The 22,500-nt window shown below is 36.4% G+C and overlaps 1 protein-coding gene across 33 annotated transcripts in view; it reads right to left on the bottom strand.

Moving 5' to 3' along the window:
* LOC136851609 (uncharacterized) overlaps positions 1-22,500 on the bottom strand; it is a 318,348-nt gene that overhangs the window by 141,165 nt on the left and 154,683 nt on the right. For 5 of the 33 annotated variants that reach the window (XM_067125934.1, XM_067125954.1, XM_067125936.1 and 2 more), the window contains exons 1-2: positions 17,072-17,512; positions 3,452-5,652 (exon numbers count right to left, since the gene is read on the bottom strand). The exons of 18 other annotated variants lie outside the window; for them this stretch is intronic. In XM_067125934.1, the coding sequence (XP_066982035.1) occupies positions 3,452-3,803 (352 nt within the window). In that variant the 5' untranslated portion in view covers positions 3,804-5,652; positions 17,072-17,512. Of the gene's footprint in view, positions 1-3,451; positions 5,653-17,071; positions 17,515-22,500 lie in introns of those variants that run through there. 10 more of the 33 variants (XM_067125935.1, XM_067125938.1, XM_067125939.1 and 7 more) reach the window with 5 other exon arrangements.

The raw sequence follows: 22,500 nt of genomic DNA, 5'->3' as shown, positions 1-22,500 counted from the left end.
CATATATATATATATATATATATATATATATATATATATATATATATATATATGTGTGTGTGTGTGTGTGTGTGTGTGTGTGTGTGTGTGTGTGTGTGTGTATAATAGGTATGCATGGTTATGTGAGCATCAGCATGTGTACAGTGTATATTTTGTAAACATAAATATATTTCAACTCTAAACCTGTTACAGACATTTATCAACACATCTCTGTGTCAACAGATATAATCGTATGAAACAAATTTAGGCCAAAGGCCAAAGGGTGCAAAGTAAGATGGAAGAAGAGAATATGAACGGAGGTACAGCAAAAGGGATGAAAGGGGTTGAAGCTATGAGCCAAGGGACGCTGCAAAGAACACTGCGGATGACAAAAATTCTTTTACAGATAACAAATATAGTCACTACGCTGGACAGCATACATGCTTAACAGTGGACGTCTATACGGCCTTTACTATGCGCATGCGCAACGGACTGAATTGTTTAAAGATTTACTTCGTTCCACTGGGAATTCCTCTTTCCTGTGCAAAGGAAGCCTTTGCTTTATTTATTCTGAAACCAAGCGTAAATACGCTTTATTCAATTTCACTTCCAATACAAAAAAAAAATTTCCTAAACGATGCCAGTTGAGATATCCCTATTCGAGGTTACATGGATGGAAACCGAGATGATAGAATGATAGACAGGACAGACCTTGGAAGCACGCTCCCGTATAGCCTGTTTCTCAGAACGGTAACCGTTCCAGCTATCGCTGAACTGCTTTTAATTCTAATCTTCAAATACTGGAAATTCTACTTGAGGTTCACTGGAACTTCCAAGTCTTTACTGTATATGAACAGAATGGTTTCCTTAAACAGTACTCATTTCCTTTACATTTTTCAGGCTTTTGACATAATCTGGTATGAGAATCCATCCAATCCTTCTCTACACCTAATTCAGCCGTCCTTATACGAAGTAACATTCTAATATTATTCTCATATCCTAGGCAGCTCCAATCATCGACCCTCTCATTACTGATTGCTCTTACAACGTAGATTCATTTTGACTCCATTACAAAATCGTATGCTTCTCTATATTTTTCCTACAGATTAGGTATTTTATAAATGTTATTTATTCTTTGGATATTACTAATTCTATATACATACATACTTATATATTTTTGATTTATACAAAATAGGTAATATATATTATATATACGGTATATAAATATATAATACATGCATATTCTCTCTCTTTATACGAATCAAATTATTCCCACTGTGCACTGTTCATTTCAGGCTCTACATTACCTACTATGCTGTAAGGGAACTCGAGGGTGAGCAGGTTTGCTCAGCCCTTCCTACCAATCTTTCCTAAACATCGAAACAATCTGCCTCTTTCTCTCTCTCAAATCATCCAATCTGTCTCTTTTTAAGGGGAAAGTTTTGTCATCACTAGGAGAGAAGTCCATAATACCCAGTTATTTCCTTGCAGCGACAAACGTAGATTTTAATATCTCTAAGACTCTTCTTAGAAAAAGGATAAATAATCGCGCATACTGATGATGATAATGAAAGGGTTGCGGATCAACAAAAGTACAAAGCTACAGGGAAGTATGAAATCGGGCTACTGATGCAGAAGCAGACACTTCAAGAAAGTTGAAAAATAAATGAGATGATCATCGATTACACTGACGTCACAAAATGCAAGAGGGCAGCAGCACAGCAAAATAAATCAAAATGAATGCAACACTGAAGAACATGAAAGTGCCGATCAAACCACAGAAACACAACTCACAAACTGAAATGTTTTAAAAAAACAATAGACACGGTCATTGTCGTTCTCTCTTCACAAATAGGAAAATAATGAAGACCAGAGAATAAAAACAGGCAACAAAAATGACCGGCAAGGGAAAATAAAAAAATAAAAATTAGAGAAAGCGAGCCTTGTACGTGTTGAAGGCCCTTGTAACTGTATTTGAAAGGACGTGACTAGGAAAAAGGGGAGCCTATAAAAGGGAGAACCCACGAGGAACTTCTCCCCCTTAGGCCTAAGACTCAGCTGCAGACGGAGACCACGCACACCGTACAGATGCTGATAGGACACACAGTGACTCATGTAGCTCCATTTATTTCAGCTATAAACAATTCTTTTTCTCCTATAACCTGACTTCAAAACGAGGAAGACTGGATTAAACACTGAATTATTTAATCTTCTGAGCTGAACTGTGCTCGCTCTCTCTCTCTCTCTCTCTCTCTCTCTCTCTCTCTCTCTCTCTCTCTCTCTCTAGTAAAACTTGATTATTGCCGCTCTTAGCCTTTCAAGGATGGAAACGGCGTGAATTTTTCTAGCACCAGGTTTAATATTATTCAGTTTGCTAGGAGTATATCTTGGCTACAATTAAAATGTGGAATAATCTACCTAATGTAGTTGTGGAATCCTCTGAGCTACAGATACTTAAGCAAAGAGCAAATTCATCCCTGCTCTCTGCTGACGTCTCCTGAATTTCAGGTATGTCGGTTTTATTTTCTCTTCTCTCATACACATTTATTTATCACCTTTTCCTGTATCTTGTCTCTCTCTCTCTCTCTCTCTCTCCCCACAGGCTGATTTCCCTTTGGAAACCTCTTGGTTCTATAATCTGTCGACTCTGTCCGTAAGGGTTTTCAGCGAAAGAAAGAAAGAGAGAAAGAAAGAAAGGAAGGAAGGAAGTAAGGAAAGGAAGGAATTTTTCTGTCATATTCTCTTGCCATCTCTAGAGTAATCAAAATAAATGAACTAATTCTGCATCTATAAGGTTACAATCAGGACGACTGTCTAACTAAGTACCTTGTCCAGAGATACAGGCAAAAAACTAATAAATATACTCTCTCTCTCTCTCTCTCTCTCTCTCTCTCTCTCTCTCTCTCTCTCTCTCTCTCTCTCTCTCTCTCTCTCTCTGTTATTAAAAACAATAAAACTTGATTAATGCCGCTCTTACTGTAGCTATTCAAGGTCTCTGTCACATGCCCTTCTCAACGCAGAGTAATAAAAATAAATGAATTGGTGTTTCTACATCTGTAAAGTTACTCTCAAGCCGACTGTCTTACTACCTTGTCTAAAAGACAAGAAAACACTAACAAATATATTCTCCTCTCTCTCTCTCTCTCTCTCTCTCTCTCTCTCTCTCTCTCTCTCTCTCTCTCTCTCTCTCTCTCTCTCTCTCTCCTTGTAATATACGGAACAAGAACTGTTCCCATTTCATGTCTAATGAAATTCACAGCCAAGTACGAATATCATGCCAATAAACAGGACAGCAAACGAAACATTACAAAGACACTGAGGTTAAAAATAAGTGTATTCAGATATGACAATGCTAATACTTCAAAGCGTCACAACAAATGTTATACAGACCAAATTTACAGAACAAAAAATGCAAGCACAAAAAGCACATCAATAGTCACCCAATCACGTCCACACAGCTTCCCCGCCTTACCTTGAGTGAGCAGACAGGCGTAATGGTCCCCCAGGGCGTAGAGCTGTAGCCCGAAAGTGTGGGCGTAGGCGAGAATATCCGACGTTTGCGGGGCACCATGGGCGTAGCACGCCAGGGCGTCTGGGATAAGGGTGAACCTCTCATGACGCCCGTAGAGGGAGAAGATCAGGGCGCTGAACTGTGGGTCGAGGGAGTAATAGAGCATTGCTGCGGCTGGGGAGGTGATGCCAGGGGAGGCGATGCCGAGGACCTCCCCACCTCCGCCCCCTAACCCACACGCCGCTTGAAGGCCGACGATACTTCGACCGCAGCCAGCAGACTTCGAACCCACGCCTAAGCTCACGCTGAACATAGAGAGACGTCGCACCAGGTTGGGTCATGGGCGGAAGAGGTCAAGAGTGGTCCTCACTCCTCACCCCTTGCCTCTCGGGTTCTCTCTCTCTCTCCTAGAAGGGAGAGAGGGAGAGAGAGAGAAAGAAGACACACTTCCCTCTCCTCCTCCTCCTCCTCCTACTCCTCTTCCTGTCTTCGTTCCTTCTCTGGTTCAGGTCTCTTGGTCGTTCGAATTTCCTCCAGTCTATTATGATGTTCCTTTCTTGAGAAGCGGGGGAACAAAACGCGGTGTTTCTACAATTACCACTACTCCTTGGGTGGTTTTCTGTCATTCATTCATAAAACTGCTGGCTCTCCTCCTCACCAAGTTCCTTGTCAGTATTACAAAAAGACCCAAAATATTACAAAAAGACCCAAAATAAAAAAAAAGGATCTAGTGGTGAACACCTGGGCCTTCTAGCAATCCGAAGATCTTTTCGGACAGACAGTAATCCAAATAATGTTCATTCGTTGCTATTCAACACACAGCCTCGACTTAGCTAACATCCAAATTCCAGAAGAAACTTCAACAAACAAAACTGTTCGTAACAAAGCTAAACACAGCCACCGTCAGCTATACTGGCATTCAAGACCAAACACTTCCGTGTAAAGATGGCAACAGGGTCTAACAAGCGCCTAACTAGACACAAACAAACACAAACACAGACACATGAAAGTCGACTAATCTTGACAATTTTCAGATGACGACCTTTCCTCGATCACAAAATACTAAAGTTGTTCTCATTCACGGTTAATGAAGCCAGGGGGATGCGCTACAGTTCCCAAACGGTCACAGACAAGAAAAAGGTCGCCTGGCCCCGCCGACCTCAGACAGGAAACTGCGACAGGTGTGAAAGAGTGCCAAAACACCAAGACGCGGGCAAGGAGTGCCAACGGCCGAACGCATGGGCACATAGACCGAGCTATTGGTGCTATGGGAAAGGACAGGGGTCCCTTGCCAGATGAGGTCACGCTCGGAAGAGTATGCGAACTTTTTTTTCTTGCTTCTTCACACGTGGTCTCTTCCTCTTCCGTCAGTTTTTTTTTTTTATTCCTCTGGTATTTCAGGAATGCGGAGATGGAATTTTCCTAAAATTCCCCCTTCAAATTCTGTCTCCCCCTACAAAATTAACATGTCGGTATAAATATAAAGGCTCCACAAAATCGCAAAAATAACTGACTTCTTGATAGCAGTGACAGAAAGAGAAAGCAATTATGCTAAAGCAGACTGCCGTTCCTGTGCAAGAAGTCACCAGCATACAAAACAAGCGAATCTAGCGACGAATTTCAGCAACTAGTTCTCCAGCCTCGACGTCAGAGCTTCCCTGGGAGTCAAGTAATGGCACCAATCACTCCGTGTGTCAACAGAGGGAAACATGACTGCGGCATTGTGCATCGAACATCTTGAGACGAAAACGAAAGTAGAAATAATAATACTCTATTTTTAGTTGATTCACTTGTTTTAAGCCAATAGCTAGGCGGCTGTGTACACGAATATGCAACCGTTTGCGTTACGGACTCTCAGCATCAAAATACTTTTTCACTACGATAGAAACTCAGATCTTTAAATCATGAAGGCAATTGTTCCTCTTGGCACTAATCCTTGCGACGATTTTAATTGTTTTTAATCAAGGTTTTCCAGACAGGCGATCTTACAGCATAAGAATTTCTTCTTCAGTTCATATGTACCCAAGGACCTTAGTGCAGGAGTTTGAGTTTGCTGGTAATGCAGTCGCAATCTTCTGCGCTGAGAACGTTAGGTAGCTTGGCTGTCGCCGTCTTGGTCGGTGCAGATGATTGCCACAGATGACCTAGCTTGCTTGCCCCTTCTGGCCCAGCGTTAGGCAGAGACAGCACAGAGAGAAAGAGATAGGCAATATGTTAGTAACAGATTCATTAGTAAAAACTACAACAGTTAGACAGGTCAGTAATGAATTGGATGAATGAAGGAGTCGCAGGCAATAAAAAAAGGAAAGCGATTTGTTATTTACATTAATGATATAGAATCTAACGAAGAACTGAAACTCACGCCTTAAAGGAAATACAGAAAGCCAAAAAGATACGAGAGATTCGTCAGAAAAATAAAATCAGTCTCTACTTTAAACAGATACATAACTAAGTACTATTAGTCACAGTTTAGTCTGAACTAATACAGCACAAAACTTGTAGGCGTTAGTTACAGTTAAAGCTAATATAAGTAATTGAATATATACAATAAAAACTGTAACTATTGCAATAATAAATTATAAATACAATAATCGAAACATAAAATTCGTAAACATATGACAGCAATAGAAAATAGTTATCATTCTACGCATGGAAAAATCAAATATTAATAAAAAAAAACGATAACTTTTCAAATACAACAAAATTATAAAGAACAAAATGTTCACAAGCATGATAAAGGGAATGACTATAACGAATAATTGGCGTCTTTCTATATAGAAATATAGAAAACATGAAACACACTTATGCAGTTATGCAGCTTAATCTGCAGTTTGGTTCAACTAAAAGATCATCGATTAAACTACAGTTTTAGCCCGTGATAACTCCACGTGATCAATATCATATGGCCAGTGAATATATGCCAGGCTTCCTCTTGACCAATCAGAACCCGAGTGAGAGGGAGTGTTAACCAATCAAAATATCGGTAAGAATACTCATAAAGCAGTATATATGCATAACTGTTTAATTTGGAAATATGTTACTTTCTTTTTGCCATTGGAATAAAACAATACAACTCTTAAACCATCTTTTAGATAAATGCATCAACAATATTACAAAATAATATCGATGTAGAAAAATAATGCAGCAAATACTTTTAGTTATTAACTGTTTTATGTATTTCTATTTGCAAGCCTGATTTTCTTAACAAGTAATACTCTTCGTCTGAGACAAAATTAATAAATATAAATTACGAACCTATCAATTAAATACATTAATGCCACTGCAAAGGCTTTAAATTATAAGACAAACGAATCTCGAAACCTCTCTCTCTCTCTCTCTCTCTCTCTCTCTCTCTCTCTCACCACTAATGGAATCGGCTCCAGTTGAATTGGATGACATTTTCATCCTCTAAGGCTTTCATCGGAACATCCTTCAATGTATCCTTTTTCCCCCAGGATCCTTCCAGGACTTTCAATTTTCTTGGGAAGCCGTGGTGCAAATCAATGTTATTATTTGAGTGGGATGCTCTACTTTCGTTTTCATTTATTAACAACTACGTACGTACGTATGTATGTATGTATGTATGTATGTATGTATGTATGTTTGTGTATGTCTTCCGGGTAGAATACTATTTGCTCAACCGCTCACAATGAGAACCAACCAAGTGGTTTTCTGGCTTCCGCAATAAACGAGAACATAATTATTGTAAGCAAAAACACAAGATGCAACTAAATATAAATTCACAGCCCAATACATGTATGCATTAGGCTGTTAATTTATATTTAGTTACATGTTATATAAGTACAATGGTTTTTCCTTTGTTTTTTACAAGTTAGTGTCCTTTGCACATCTTTAATAATAATAATAATAATAATAATAATAATAATAATAATAATAATAATAATAATAATCTAAGAGATGCATTTATCTAAACGAGCGAGTCTGATACTGATAACACTGCAATCATTTTTCAAAGACATTCTTCTGAGCAATTTCCTCGTCGCATGATTCAGTTCTATTACAAGATTCTTACTAAACCGTAATCTAATTTATACATTCTTATATTCAATTATCCACAGGATATCAGCAGTTTACCCTTACATTATATTAAACCATCTATTTTTTCCTTTCATTCGAGTACTTTAGTTAACAAGAAAAACGAATTTTATTGTTTCTCCTTTCATTGTTATGCCCCTTTCCTGAAATGACATGGAAATATATTTTTCCTGATAGCGGGCTGTTTCTTTGTCGTCTTATTTTTCTTGAAACATATCTTTAATTTAGTCTTCACACTTACACATTGAACGTTTGTTTCCCCCTATGGCTTTGTACTCTGTATGAATGTATAGTGTCTGTGTGGATGCATAAATGATGGTGAAAGTGGTTTTGAGTGACTATGTGTGTGTGCTGTGTTCCAGATAGTCAAATCATTAGGTCTTTTCTCGTGCGTAAAGGTAACTTCTGATAAAACAAAGATAAATATAGCTTTTGTTACATATGTTTTTAAATGCCAAATGACGATATTTTATAGATGGCCATTTCTCAGAAATATGAACTATAATGACAAATAAATTTAATCAACAATATAATAAACATTGTACAATTGTTGACTTGCAGCACAGTTAGAAGTAGGCTGGAACATTTATGTTCTCTTTTTATTTAGGAAGCCATAAAAACACCTGGATTTCATGATAAGCGGTCAAGCAAAACGTGCTCTACCGATAAAATATATATACATACTGATTACATAGATAGATAGATAGATATATATATATATATATATATATATATATATATATATATATATATAATATATAAGTTTGCGTGTGTGTGTGTGTGTGTGTGTGTGTGTGTGTGTAATTGTGAGTGTAGTGTACTGCAAAAAAATTAAATATTTGAACAAATATAACTAAACTAAAAGAATGAAAAAATATACATATATAGATTAAGAATCTGATTGGATGAATTTACAAACACAAATTACAAAGACACTAAAGCACCAAAAACAAAGAAAAAGCTTGTGTAAAGTGCAAAATGAATGAAGACAAAGCCACGCACCGCAGAAAAACAAACAGCATTACTTTCCACTCTCACCTACGCGGACCCAAACGGCATCATGCCACCACGGTCTAGCCACTTTAAAACTGTGACACTCACCCAGTTTAACAGACGAATGCCAAGCAAAATGCCACCAACCTTATACCAAGGGGTAGGGTAACGCTTGAATTAATCCTAACTCTAAACCTAAAATCGATAACCGAGTGAAAAATGGACTCCAGAAATAAACAGTAACAAGACATCGATTTAGCCTTCTAAAACACCCTACTTTGCTTGTGATAAATGTCAGAGTTTGTGAAACCTCTCTCTCTCTCTCTCTCTCTCTCTCTCTCTCTCTCTCTCTCTCTCTCTCTCTCTCTCTCTCTTCTGCCTGTGCTCCGGGAGAGTAAAATGTCAGCATCGATTCAGCTACTCTCTTTACAGTACTTCTCAACGTTCACAGGGCATCAATATTTACTCTCTCTCTCTCTCTCTCTCTCTCTCTCTCTCTCTCTCTCTCTCTCTCTCTCTCTCTCTCTCTCTCGGTATCCTTCTACACACATATATCATACATCTCCCCATCATTAAGCAAAGCTCCTGGTCCGCATTAGCTTATTCCCAAAGGAGCTTCGCTATACAATTAAGACCCAACCATTCCGAAATATCCTTCTCCCCATTCCACTAAATGTATCCTCCTGCTGTCACCCCCAATACACCACCTCCCTATAATCAACCCCGCCAGATCGATTCCCCCATTCCACAATACCCATCCCGCCTACACTCACTCCAACCGTATCCAGTAAATTCGTGCTACTGCACAGCGATCAGAGTAATGGTGCCACGGATGACCTCGGGTCACGCTACGGGGGTCAAGCCGTGACTCAGGCATAGAACTATGTCGCTCCACTCATCCATAACCTAATTTTTTCGACGTAAAATCTCAAACTTTTCATGTCTCACCAATCTTCAGTGTGTACGAACCTATCCTTCAGAACGTGTCAAGGAATCGTACACAACATACGTGCAATCAATATTTCATTTACATAATGCGGAGTCCAATAAATTTCTCCCTTTTCATTTTTCTTAAAATCAATTTATTTTCCTTTCCAGGGTAACGTGTGCAAGCATAAAACATTATAAAAAATGTATTTAGCTAAAATGAAATTTACGTTTTTTCTCTGTGTAGTATTCGATAATGAAGCATAATCTAGCTAGTGTTTATGTTTCCTTTTGAACTGGAGACGCGTTCGCGCGCACAGACACACTTTTAGAGTAGCTATATATCTGTTAAAGAGGCGGGCCTCCTCAACAAAATTTAGATCATATACACATACATATACATATACATGTAGTGTACGTGTGTATGTATGTATATATATTATATGTTTCACAGATATGATTTATATATATATATATATATATATATATATATATATATATATATATATATATATATATATATATATATTTCTTATGAGACTTCTTTTAAACTTATTTATTTATTCATCTTTTTAATTTCCTATTGAATTTTATTGCGGCGTCAATAACCTAGATGTTGTGACGCCAGTCTTAATAGACGAAAATCAATCAATCAATTACTTACACCACGCAAGCACACACACACACACACCGACAAAAACACCCACACACTTGCATGCGTTATCAAAACTGCGCAAGTCACTGTAGTGACCAACTGCCGTCAAATGGGAAATACAACAACAACGAACAACAGCGTCCTCACCAAGAAAAATCCTATAAAAAAAAAATAAGAAGCAATATTCACACGACATTTCCCAGCAAATTTGCCTCTAAATGATACAAATGCATTACTGTTATCCATTAAGCAAAAGCACTACGGTTACCTAAAGCAATGACTCACATCGTGCGTATCTGCAACACAAAATCCGGAGAACAATGACCCTACAAGTCGACAAGAGAGAGAGAGAGAGAGAGAGAGAGAGAGAGAGAGAGAGAGAGAGAGAGAAAAGACGCTTGCGACGCCTAATTATGGTCCGTGACCTCAAAATATCTCTATAATAATTCATGAAAACTGTATTGTGCTGTAAGAAAATATATATATATATATAATATATATATATATATATATATATATATATATATATATATATATATATATATATATATATATATATATATATATATATATATAACCCTTTTACAGGGGATGGCTCCAGAGAAAAACCAAATCTCATTCACTGTAACATTCATCCTGAAACCACTTAATCAAGGATGAACCCTTGGTTAATTTGTTTTGAAGAGAAAGAGCGACTAATAGCTTACATAAGTCATCAGTTATCTTTAAAAAATGACTAATGAACGTATAATTAACAGATTTCCAATGTAAACAATACAGGTAACGCAATGCAGGCAACAATATAAGTGACCTTTCAATAACGATCATTGTTCCGGAAAATAGTCGACTCAAACTGACGTCATTCCAAACAATGCATTGCATTAAAGGGCTTTTGTCTTGCATCATCCAAATCACTCGAGTGACAACAAGTTGCGATATACAGAAATGAGATCTCAGTTATAGGAACTTTGATACACATAACAAGTCCGTAAATATATGAGGAAATCAGTTATTATCCGACTAGTAAAAATACATAAACGAACAATATATATATATATATATATATATATATATATAATATATATATATATATATATATATATATATATATATATATATATATATATATATATATATGCTTATGTCTTGTAATTTCCACAATGGTGCTGAGGATGAAGTATATATGTCCTCAATAGATGACTTTGGAATAAAAGTTGGTACCATTTTCTTTTATTTTCACGTGAGGAATTATTATATGCTTATGTATGTATGTATAAATACATACATACATATATATATATATATATATATATATATATATATATATATGTGTGTGTGTGTGTGTGTGTGAATCCTATATACCAGAAAAATGAAGTAGAAATGACGTTAATAAAACTGTGGCCTACTGGAAGAATGTTTTATTATTTACGACCTCGAAAACAAAAACTTTCAACAATTCTACCTCTCCTGGTTAGATATATACAACCAGTCTCTCATCATGAAACAGTGACCTTCCGAAAACTTAGCCCACGTTGAATTCATGAATGAATTTTGGCCATATGCGAAAGATGAGAACGATAATTTCCACATGATCATCCTAGCTGGTATTTTCAAGCTTATATTTCCAGCGAAATCACTCAAGTCGATGCCATATTTTGCACAAGAAAAATTTTGACTGATTAACTATTAAACATGCAAATGAGAGAGAGAGAGAGAGAGAGAGAGAGAGAGAGAGAGAGAGAGAGAGAGAGAGAGAGAGAGAGAGAGAGAGAGAGAGGTAAAAGCAACGAAGTTAAGAGGCCGTGGAAGTTTTTCTTTGTTTTAAATGCCTAACATCTCACTCCTAATAGTTGTTGTGCTAGGTTTTATTTCCTAATCAGTTCGTTCAATGTTATCACTCTTCCTCATTTTTTGCAAACCTCTGCTTTGATCTGTGCTACAATTCCGCTTCCAAAGCCAAGACATCTGAGTTTTAATATATTTTTTTTTCTTGTCATATCCAACTTGGTAATTATTATCTGCACCTATTTTTATTTTGTCTACATACGATGTTCACCGGTGTTCTTTATTTAAGTTGTCAAAAGCTGTGAGGTGCATTCGAACCAACGATTCAAATGATATGAAGAAACTTGCTTTTTCTTAAGACATTACTCTTTTGGGGCTGACCAGCGCGCGCGTACGTGAGAAACCTCACATCTGAGAAGGCAGAAGACAAACGCCATCAGACAAGTCTTCCAACACAACCCAACACTCATAAGTAGTCATTTTCGGATGTCTATTTTAGTTGCATTTTACAAAAATACACTTTTGACGTCACGAACCTCCGTGCCAAAAGATGCAACATCAGCTTCTAAGTGATTTCTCAAAGACTTATCTGATAATGATTGCAAAGAATGTAGGAACAAAAATGTTTCACATTATTTCAAAAATAGTGTTCATATTTCTCATTAGCATAGGATAATCTCCATAAAAAGAACGAATTCCACTTGGGCAATAATAATAATAATAATAATAATAATAATAATAATAATAATAATAATAATAATAATAATAAATTTTCTCATTCTAATCTTTGCACAGTGTCACTGTTTTCGGATCAATGCTGCGAAACCAACACTTTTAGGTCTTCCCAGGACAATGACCTTTCAAAAAAAAGACCCATACTACTACGACACTAATGTTGATTCCTGGAAGGTTACCCGATTAACTCTCTCTCTCTCTCTCTCTCTCTCTCTCTCTCTCTCTCTCTCTCTCTCTCTCTCTCTCTCTGCTAATTTCATGCACCAAATTTTGAAATTTATCCATGCAATGTTGCCTACATATAAAACGAACTATTACCTCGATATATGTAAGTTATTTAAGGTATCTATCTATCATCCCCAGAAATTATATACCGCATACTACAAGGAATTCACATCACAATCTCACTGAAATACTCGACGAAACTGAAGTTGGTGAATGAAAACGAAGCCATTCCAATGATTTGCGCCACTAGAGAGGGCACGATGACCCCGTCTTCCGCAGTTCTTTGTATGGTTTCGTTTACGTACTGACGCTAATTCCGTTTCCTAGGATTAAAAAACATTGGAAGAAAAACTACCGAATGAATACCTCTGTTGACCATTCTACTTATTAAGACAGACAGCTAGATAGATAGATACATAGACAGATAGACAGATGGACTGATAGATAGATAGATAGACAGATAGATAGATAGATAGATAGATAGATAGATAGATAGATAGATAGATAGATAGATAGATTTTTTCCACAAACGAACTATCTCTAAAAAGGGTGGAATATCCTGTAGTGACAAACGAGAGACCAATCGCTGCTACAAGGATAATTTAGGATTCATCCCCTGAGGAAAAAGCTCCCACGTTTACTATGAAACTTCATAAACTCCACAGACGCCTCATCAGAAGCACGTTGACCCTTCCACGCAACTTCTGCTATGACTCGTGCAATGAGACGAAAGTCCCCGTGTGTCCTTCTTGTGTGCAAACTTTCAAAAGACTGTCAACAGCCCAACACGTCTAAAGATGCTGAGCACAACGGAGTCTTCCTGCGACAATCAATGTCAAGTTCGGTGCTCTCACAAGTTGGAACACTACCCCCACCCATGGCTGAAGATGAATTGGAATTGGAACTGGAATATAAAATTTAGGCCAAAGGCCATGTGCGGAGACCTATGAGGTCATTCAGCACTGTAAGGGAAATCAAGAGTAAAGGAGGTTTGAAAGGTGTAATAGGAGCAAAGCCTTTTAGCTGCACTATGAAACAATTGTTAGGAGAGGGTGGAAAGTAAGATGGAAGAAAGATATGAATGGAGGTACAGTAAAAGGAATGAAAGAGATTGCAGCTAGGGGCCGAAGGGACGCTGCAAAGAACCTTAAGTAATCCCTAAGAAAGATTCGCTGGAGATATGGATGAAAGTTCGTTGACATTGGTGTTGCATATGATAGTGTTGATGACACCATCAATTGGTAAGGTGCAGGAAATAAGTGATAAGCTGGTATCTACACTCGCAATCAATTACAGGAAAACTTTAGTTACGGACATTACAGAATAGATCTACATAATTGCTATGATAATGGTGGGGTGTTGCCACAGAGTAATTCACATTATCTTAGAACAATCATCAGTATCCATAAATCACTATATTCTTCATGATTCAATAAAGAATAGGAAAAGTGGGATATTGTACAAACATACCCAAAGCGAAATGAAAGTCCAGTAATGTATCCAATCTTAAAATTCCATTTTCTTCAATGGTACGATTCTAAAGCATTTTATGGAAAACACACACACACACACACACACACACACACACATATTTATATATATATATATATATATATATATATATATATATATATACATACGTACATATTTATATCTATATACATATATACACAGTATATATATATATATATACATATATATATGTATATCTTACTGCGCACATATTCTCAAACAATTTTAATTCCTTTTAGCAGGTCTAACCCTTCCTCCGGTTTTTCCTTTTTCCTTTTACGCTAATTTCTAAAGGGTTTTTCAAATCTGTGATAAATACAGCATTAAACTGCACGTCGTCATCGACCTTTGCAGTATGAAAAACTCACAGAAAGAAATTTCCCACAAACAAACTCACAGTCCATACCACCACAGGTCTGGAAACACCATGGGTTTTCACGTGTTTGCTTCCCATAAATTCCTGAGGAATATAATTTATGGCTATGGATTTTTTCGGGGTAAGGCGGAGGAAGGATTGAAATACTTACATCAGTATCTCTCTCTCTCTCTCTCTCTCTCTCTCTCTCTCTCTCTCTCTCTCTCTCTCTCTCTCTCACACCCATAAAAAACCCAGTGGGTAGAATCAATTCTTGGCTAATACTGACGCAACATCTTGCGATGAAAATATGTCTTTGTCTACCTATCAACGGAAAAGCTTCCGTAACTTATCCTCCCCAACTCCACCTCTCTCTCTCTCTCTCTCTCTCTCTCTCTCTCTCTCTCACACACACACATATCAAAAACTCAGTGGGTAGAATCAATTCTTGGCTAGTACTGACGTAACGTCTTGCGATAAAAATATGTCTTTGTCTACCTATCAACGGAAAAGCTTCCGTAACTTATCCTTCCCAACTCTCTCTCTCTCTCTCTCTCTCTCTCTCTCTCTCTCTCTCTCTCTCTCTCTCTCTCTGTGCGCAACCTACTGCCTTTGGAATGAACATTAGCGTAAGAATCACTTGCAATCAGCTGACTGGAATAGAAACCTGTCCATTTGTGCCTATGCATTAGGAAATCTTCCGAACCAGCTAGACACGCACACACACACACACACACACACACACACACACATATATATATATATATATATATATATATATATATATATATATATATATATATATATATATATATATATATATATATATATATTCTTATATATACATACTCTCAGGCATACAACCTTCCGTAACCAGTAAGAGAGAGAGAGAGAGAGAGAGAGAGAGAGAGAGAGAGAGAGAGAGAGAGAGAGAGAGAGAGAGAGAGAGAGAGAGAGAGAACAAAATTCCCAATTAGTCAGGTCATTTCCCCCGCCGACCCCTTTCAGACAACCGTTCATGACGACGCGATGTGCCATCATTCACTGATCCTTAAGGGTCTCCTTGCCATCTCATTCATGTTTTTCGCACTACATATATACTATGAATACTACAATCGCATACCGCGCGCGATTTTGCAGCGGTGAATGAAAAATCAATGAACCTATACGGCCCGGCCCCTTCAATTGTCAACACAGGCAGATTTGTGGAAATTTCTATATATATACGTACATGGGTACGTGCAAGTACTTCTGTTGCGAAATACACACACGCATACTTTGTATGTACGAATGTCTGTGTATATATATAAATATATACAGTATATACACATATATATGATATATAATTATATAATGTTTAAACCATTTACCTCGTTTACAAAATACGATGCTGATGGCTTTTATACATATTTGGAAAAATATAAAAATTGAAAATTTACACACACACACACATACACACACTCTATAATAGCTTCTACATAAAACTCAGGTAAGTAAAGTTACCATTACTGTCGTTATTAAAATATGCCGTAGCTTTCGAAGCCATTAACGTACACACTGCATAATTACTTTACTTTCAGCAGCGAACAAATAGAATTAAAGTCAGTAAGAAACAATAAAATGTAAAATTAGAAATAAATTGAGCAATATCTCAACTTTCTGCATAGAACATTGTGATTCCCAATAATAGTCTCGAGGCATCTAAACGGTCAAGGGAATGTGGAGAAATCATTCTAAGTAAACATCAAAAATGAGAGTAAAGCTATAACAAAACTAAATTTTACCACCTATACGCGTGAGTGTCTGCAGTCAGTCAGTCTACATGCATATACAATATATATATATATATATATATATATATATATATATATATATATATATATATATATATATATATATATATATATATATATATATATATATATATATATATATACATAATGTACCGAACAAAATGAATCTGAATTCATAACAAAGCTAAATCTGACATCAGGTGTTCAGACATAATAAAGTTAAAACAAGCAAATATAGGCAGGTAAACTGAATGCAGAAAGAACGACATCTCAAATTTATGACCAAGAACCAAATTTGGCGTCGTCTGCACAGCACAGCGTCCAGGTATCAGCGAGCGCCATCAAGGTCAAAACACCTTCCAACTTAAAAAGAAAAAAAAATGCACTTTTTGACACTTTGGACCTCTTCGTGCATTTCTGTGCTTATTTTACTTTGCAAATATACCTATCCATAATTTTCCAGAACACATAGTAATGTTATTTCACGATGGTTACAACATAAATTCATTGACATTACACTCAGAAACACTAGCAGCATATCTTACTTTATTCTTTACTGAAGTGATGTTCATAGCCTAAATCCTCTACAGTAGGCAGCAGGGTATATACACTTTAGTTAAATCCAAAATGTCTTGTTGATCGTCAGTGTTGTTCACTTTCCTTTTTTTTATTGAATATCCAGGAAAATCACAAAAGATCCCTCTTTTTTGTCAAGTCAGCCACACCACTCGAAAGACAAGTAGGAGGAGGTACCACTCCCACCGAAAAATATAAACACGACACGTGGGGAATTTTCTTCCCTTTTCACGCACGAATGTTCGCCTTGGATGTGCTCGAGCCACCTACGGAAGGTATTACTTACCCTCCCCGTCCATCTCTTCCTCCAGTTCTTCCATAGTCAAAAGGATCTAAAGAGGAAGAGATCACGGCAGGGAGGTGGAGAGGTCTGACTCCGACTACTTCACGCGGCCATCTTTCTCCCTCGAGTCGAGGGGAGCAACCTAGGAAGGAGGGTTGCCGGTTGAGGATTTCTGGCACTTAATAATTGTCCCCTCTTTTTGGGCGTGGCTGACGTTACACCTTTCATCAGTGCACTGCACTGATAATATATGATGCCAACTACCGCAGGCTGTAATGGAACTAATGGACATTAATGCTTAAGATGACACCTTTTCCTCCAAATTGAGTGAGTTGTTCTTGTAAAGTGGCATCCATCTCGAGAGTGTTATGGAACAGCTGAGTCTGGACTGAGTCGGCGCTGGATTTGCACGGACATGAGTAGAATCGATCTAAGCAAAATCTATGCATTATGGCAATTTTAGATACTTGACAACACTTTATTGTCAATTTAATCAATTTGTACATTTCAAATTTAGACATTTTAAGCTAGTTATAACAATATCAAACACAAAAGGGGTCGAAAAACGACAACAACGCGAAATGAAAAAGTTGGCGTCGGACGACGAAGAGAGCAGGAGGAAAGGGAAGATCGATAGGGGGCGGGAAAGTGTGCTGGGTTGTTGTGAAACTCTACGGTGCCACACCGATGCTTTCATAAGGACGCCCACGCGGATAAGACACGACGGCGTCGCTGCACTTCCTATGTTCCGTCGTAAAAATAAAGCAAAGCTGTTTCCATTCAAACCACAAAGAATATCTCAGCAGCTATTCAATCCGCTAATGACACATTACCGAAAATATCCATTTTCACCTACGTGTACACAAATAATGCATATAATAACTTGCTTGAGACATTTCTCAAAGCACTCTTCATTACAAATAACTACAAGATCTCTAGATAAGTAATGAATTACATTATGTTATTGGAGCTCACAAAGTAAGTGCTATCTATAAATTTGATTTTAGTGGTATGTCGTAGTAAATAAGCAGAAGCTATTTTGTCTTGCAATAACAAAGATATGGTGCGTGAACATACAAACAGAATTGCAAACTTAGCTCAATATACATACATACATACATATATATATATACACATAGGCACACACGCACCTCTATATATATATATATATATATATGTATATATACATGTATATCTGTACATATACATACACTACATTATATATAGGCCTCCTCTATATATATATACATATATATATATATATATATATATATATATATATATATATATAATTTATATAACAGCATGTAAGAGTAGCTACTTCCCATATGTAAATACAATATCAAAACTATAAATAAACACAAGGTAACTTATGTCTACAAAAAATCCTTATTAACAATAGCAACGTCTCTTAAAAGTAGTGATCACATATATATATATATAATATATAAATATATATATATATATATATATATATATATATATATATATATATATATATATATATATATATATATATATATATATATATATATATTAATCGCAGTGAGAGATGAATAATTGCCTAAGTTTCACGCAATGTCTTTCCTAGAGTGAAAAATTTGGAACCTTTTCAAAATCATTTTTCCTTTTCTCAAGAATGAGCCTTGAATGTCTTCCGGAGAATACGTGACTAAACTCGCGTACTTCGAGTTGAATTCTGTTACTTATTCTAGATTGCATTTTCGACGCCACCAAAACAGCTGAAAAGAAATGTAATATTTTTCTAATAAAAGATAGAAAAAAAATTATATTACACATACACATCAATATTAGCAAACTATTAGAATAATTCTGCAATGTATGTATGTATGTATGTATGGTTATGAGACAGAGCGAACTGATATATTAACTAAAAAGACGAATTAAGCCCGTTTGACTTGAGACAAGTCTATAATGCCATAGTATCACTGATGATTCGCTTACCGTTATCCGATAAAAGCGGTTACAGGTGACAAATAAGATTAAACGCAGTTTTTTTTTTCATAAAACATCATGTTCTTTAACTCCTTATCTACGGATCAAACAATATAATTCAGAAGTTCAAGCGAAGATGCAATGCATTACCACCCTAATACTTTTATCCATGTACTTTAATACATTTTTATCTATTTAATAATTTTTTTTTTTTTTCTTTTTTTTTTAATAAGCGAGATCTCTTCTTTCTGTATTTTCCCTTACCTCATCTTACTTCTTCCTAATGAACAACATATTCTTTGGAAGCTTGAATTTAAAGTCAGTGGCCCCTATGGGCTTGTTCCATATGAACAGGGTTCACCTGAATAATAATAAATAATAATAATAATAATAATAATAATAATAATAATAATAATAATAATAATAATAATAATAATAATCTGACCCTTCCGCATCCTCTCCTTTAAGTACTGTTGATATCTTGAAGGAAGAGCGCTATACCAAAGATTGCATCTCTTCATAAATGAAAAAACATTAGATTGCGTCATTTGCATTTTCGTAAAAAATGGGTAACTCATCAGTACAGAACTCGGTGTCACAAATAATGTCCCCTTTTCAAATCGGAATAAAACTCGCCGCATAAATGTCACAGGAGCCAAACGTTTGTGCCAAAGAACCATTTGACAACTAAACACACCTTATCTGTTTCTAATTGTCGTCAGAAGTTTCCAAATGTATTAACACAAAATTCAGATAACAACTTCCCTTTGGAAACCAATTGTGCTACCAAGACATGGTCCAACAGAATCTCATTAACCATTGGAGAATGAGACCTTTTCGTGATTCTCAAATAACTGGCATTTTTTGGCAATCCTTCACGAGAAAAAGGAGCAGCCAGCAACGTAATGGTATTCAGACTAATTGCAGCAGAGTGCTTTAAAAAAATGGAAAATAAAAAAAAAGACATAGACAAAGAACCAAATTCTTTAAATACTTCAGTACGTGATGAAAAGTTGAACTAAAAAAATTCATTCCTTAGTGTAGGAATTACAAAAAGTCTTTAAATCTTTATGCTGTACTTAGGTTCTAAGATACTACACTTTGATCTTAGCCAAATGGCCGAAAAGCGACAGAGCTTCTCTTTGTAAGAGAACCAATTAAAATTACAAAGTGAAATGCAGAACACTTAGTCATTCTTGTAGCATTTGATGCAACGTCACATATTTCAAGAATTAACTGTACATGGTCCATTACATTCTCTGTTGTAATCATGGTAAGAATAAATGTCATACCTAGTTCTGCTTTCTGACGCCAAATGCTTTCAAGAGTATAATGAGTTCCCTTTCACTATTTCAAAATCCTCGAATCATCATGGATAACTACATACTTTTCTCAGTTAGAAAAAATTATCTTAAATATGAAATTCATAATACCCGTCTGTTTGCCATTATTGTGTATTACCGAAACGTAAAAATAATAAGAATCATTATAAATTCTACCAAAAGGCCCCACTAAAAAATAAAGTTTCTTTTGTTCGTCCGTCTTTCTAAAAAAATTTCTTGTTCCTAGAATGTCATATCACCTTTCGAGGGGATACCCATTAAATGGCAGAATATAATTCCAACACGGGTAATCTAAAAGCGATTCGACTGATAAGAACCTGTGGTTATCATGCTTTATGGTTTTCGAAGCCCCTGATAACTCCAAACACGGGCAGATCACACATAAAAGGCTTCATAAATTCTATTTCCAGACACCTAAATTAACATGTAACAATACGCTTATGCCTAGTTTATTATTTACTAGTAACTTTATATTCTAGACAGTTGGATATACCTAAGGCTTTCCTAAGGTCTCAGTATGCCTATACAATCTGGCACAGGAAGCGAAAACTAAAAGAGGAGAGTACATGACATGAAAAGAAACGGAATGCTTTTGAATACTGGTATTTCATCAAGCAATTCTGACGACAAAACCACACATCAGCAACAGAAAGAAACAACTAAAAAATGAGCCGAAGTGTCTTCGGCGCAATCGAATTTTCTGTACAGCCTATAACGCTGTATGAAACTCTCAGCCACGGCCCATGAAACTCTCATCCGCGGTCCATGAAACTTTCAGTCACGGCCCGGTGGTGGTCTGTGTTGTTGGCACCTATAGCGGTGCCATACGCACGATCACGGCAAACTTTAACCCTAAATAAAATAAAAACTACTGAGGCTAAAATCCAGGATTCAACAGCATTCTTTTATGGAGGTTATTTTATCATCAATAAAAAAAGAGATGAATTCAAGAGCATCCGATAAAAATAATTATAAAAACAACCTGCCTCATGACGTGCTTGTGATTCTCTCTCTCTCTCTCTCTCTCTCTCTCTCTCTCTCTCTCTCTCTCTCTCTCTATATATATATATATATATATATATATATATATATATATATATATATATATATATATATATATATATATATATATATATATGTGTGTGTGTGTGTAAATATATATAAATATATATACATATATATATACATATTTATAGAGATAGATATATACATCCATATACATATATATATATATATATATATATATATATATATATATATATATATATATATATATATATATATATATATATATATATATATACTGTATATATCATACATACCACATACACACACACACACACACACACACACACACACACACACACACACATAACTCGCAAGACCACGTAACCCTGAGGTGCCTTTCAGAAACAGGCCGTCCCTAAATGTAGGGAATCGACCTGACAGGAGGAGCAAGTGATCATCTCTGACCCAGTTCGCATTGGCCGCGAGACCGCCACCCACAATGCACACGTGAAAGCAGCAGAGCACCTTTAACAAGCAAGCACTGCTTCCAGCATCGCGCCATCAAACTGCTGTCGTGATGAAGCACATATTACGTCTCGTCGCTTCCGCTTTTACAGCGAGGCGGATATAATTCACAGAGGTTCATCATGCACTTTATCCTTACAAGTACTCTTTACAGTTACCTTCAGCCAGACTTTAAAATAAAACATGAAGGGTATAATTTTTTACAAAAATTACGATCTAAAGAATGAAGATATAGACAGGGATCTTTTGACGTCATCTATGGGGTCCGAGTTTCAGCCTGTAT

This window comes from Macrobrachium rosenbergii, chromosome 23 (assembly GCF_040412425.1).
Source record: "Macrobrachium rosenbergii isolate ZJJX-2024 chromosome 23, ASM4041242v1, whole genome shotgun sequence".
In the NCBI taxonomy this organism is placed as follows: Eukaryota; Metazoa; Arthropoda; class Malacostraca; order Decapoda; family Palaemonidae; genus Macrobrachium; species Macrobrachium rosenbergii.
The sequence above is the reverse complement of the archived record's forward strand: the minus strand, read 5'-3'. Positions and strand labels throughout refer to the sequence as shown.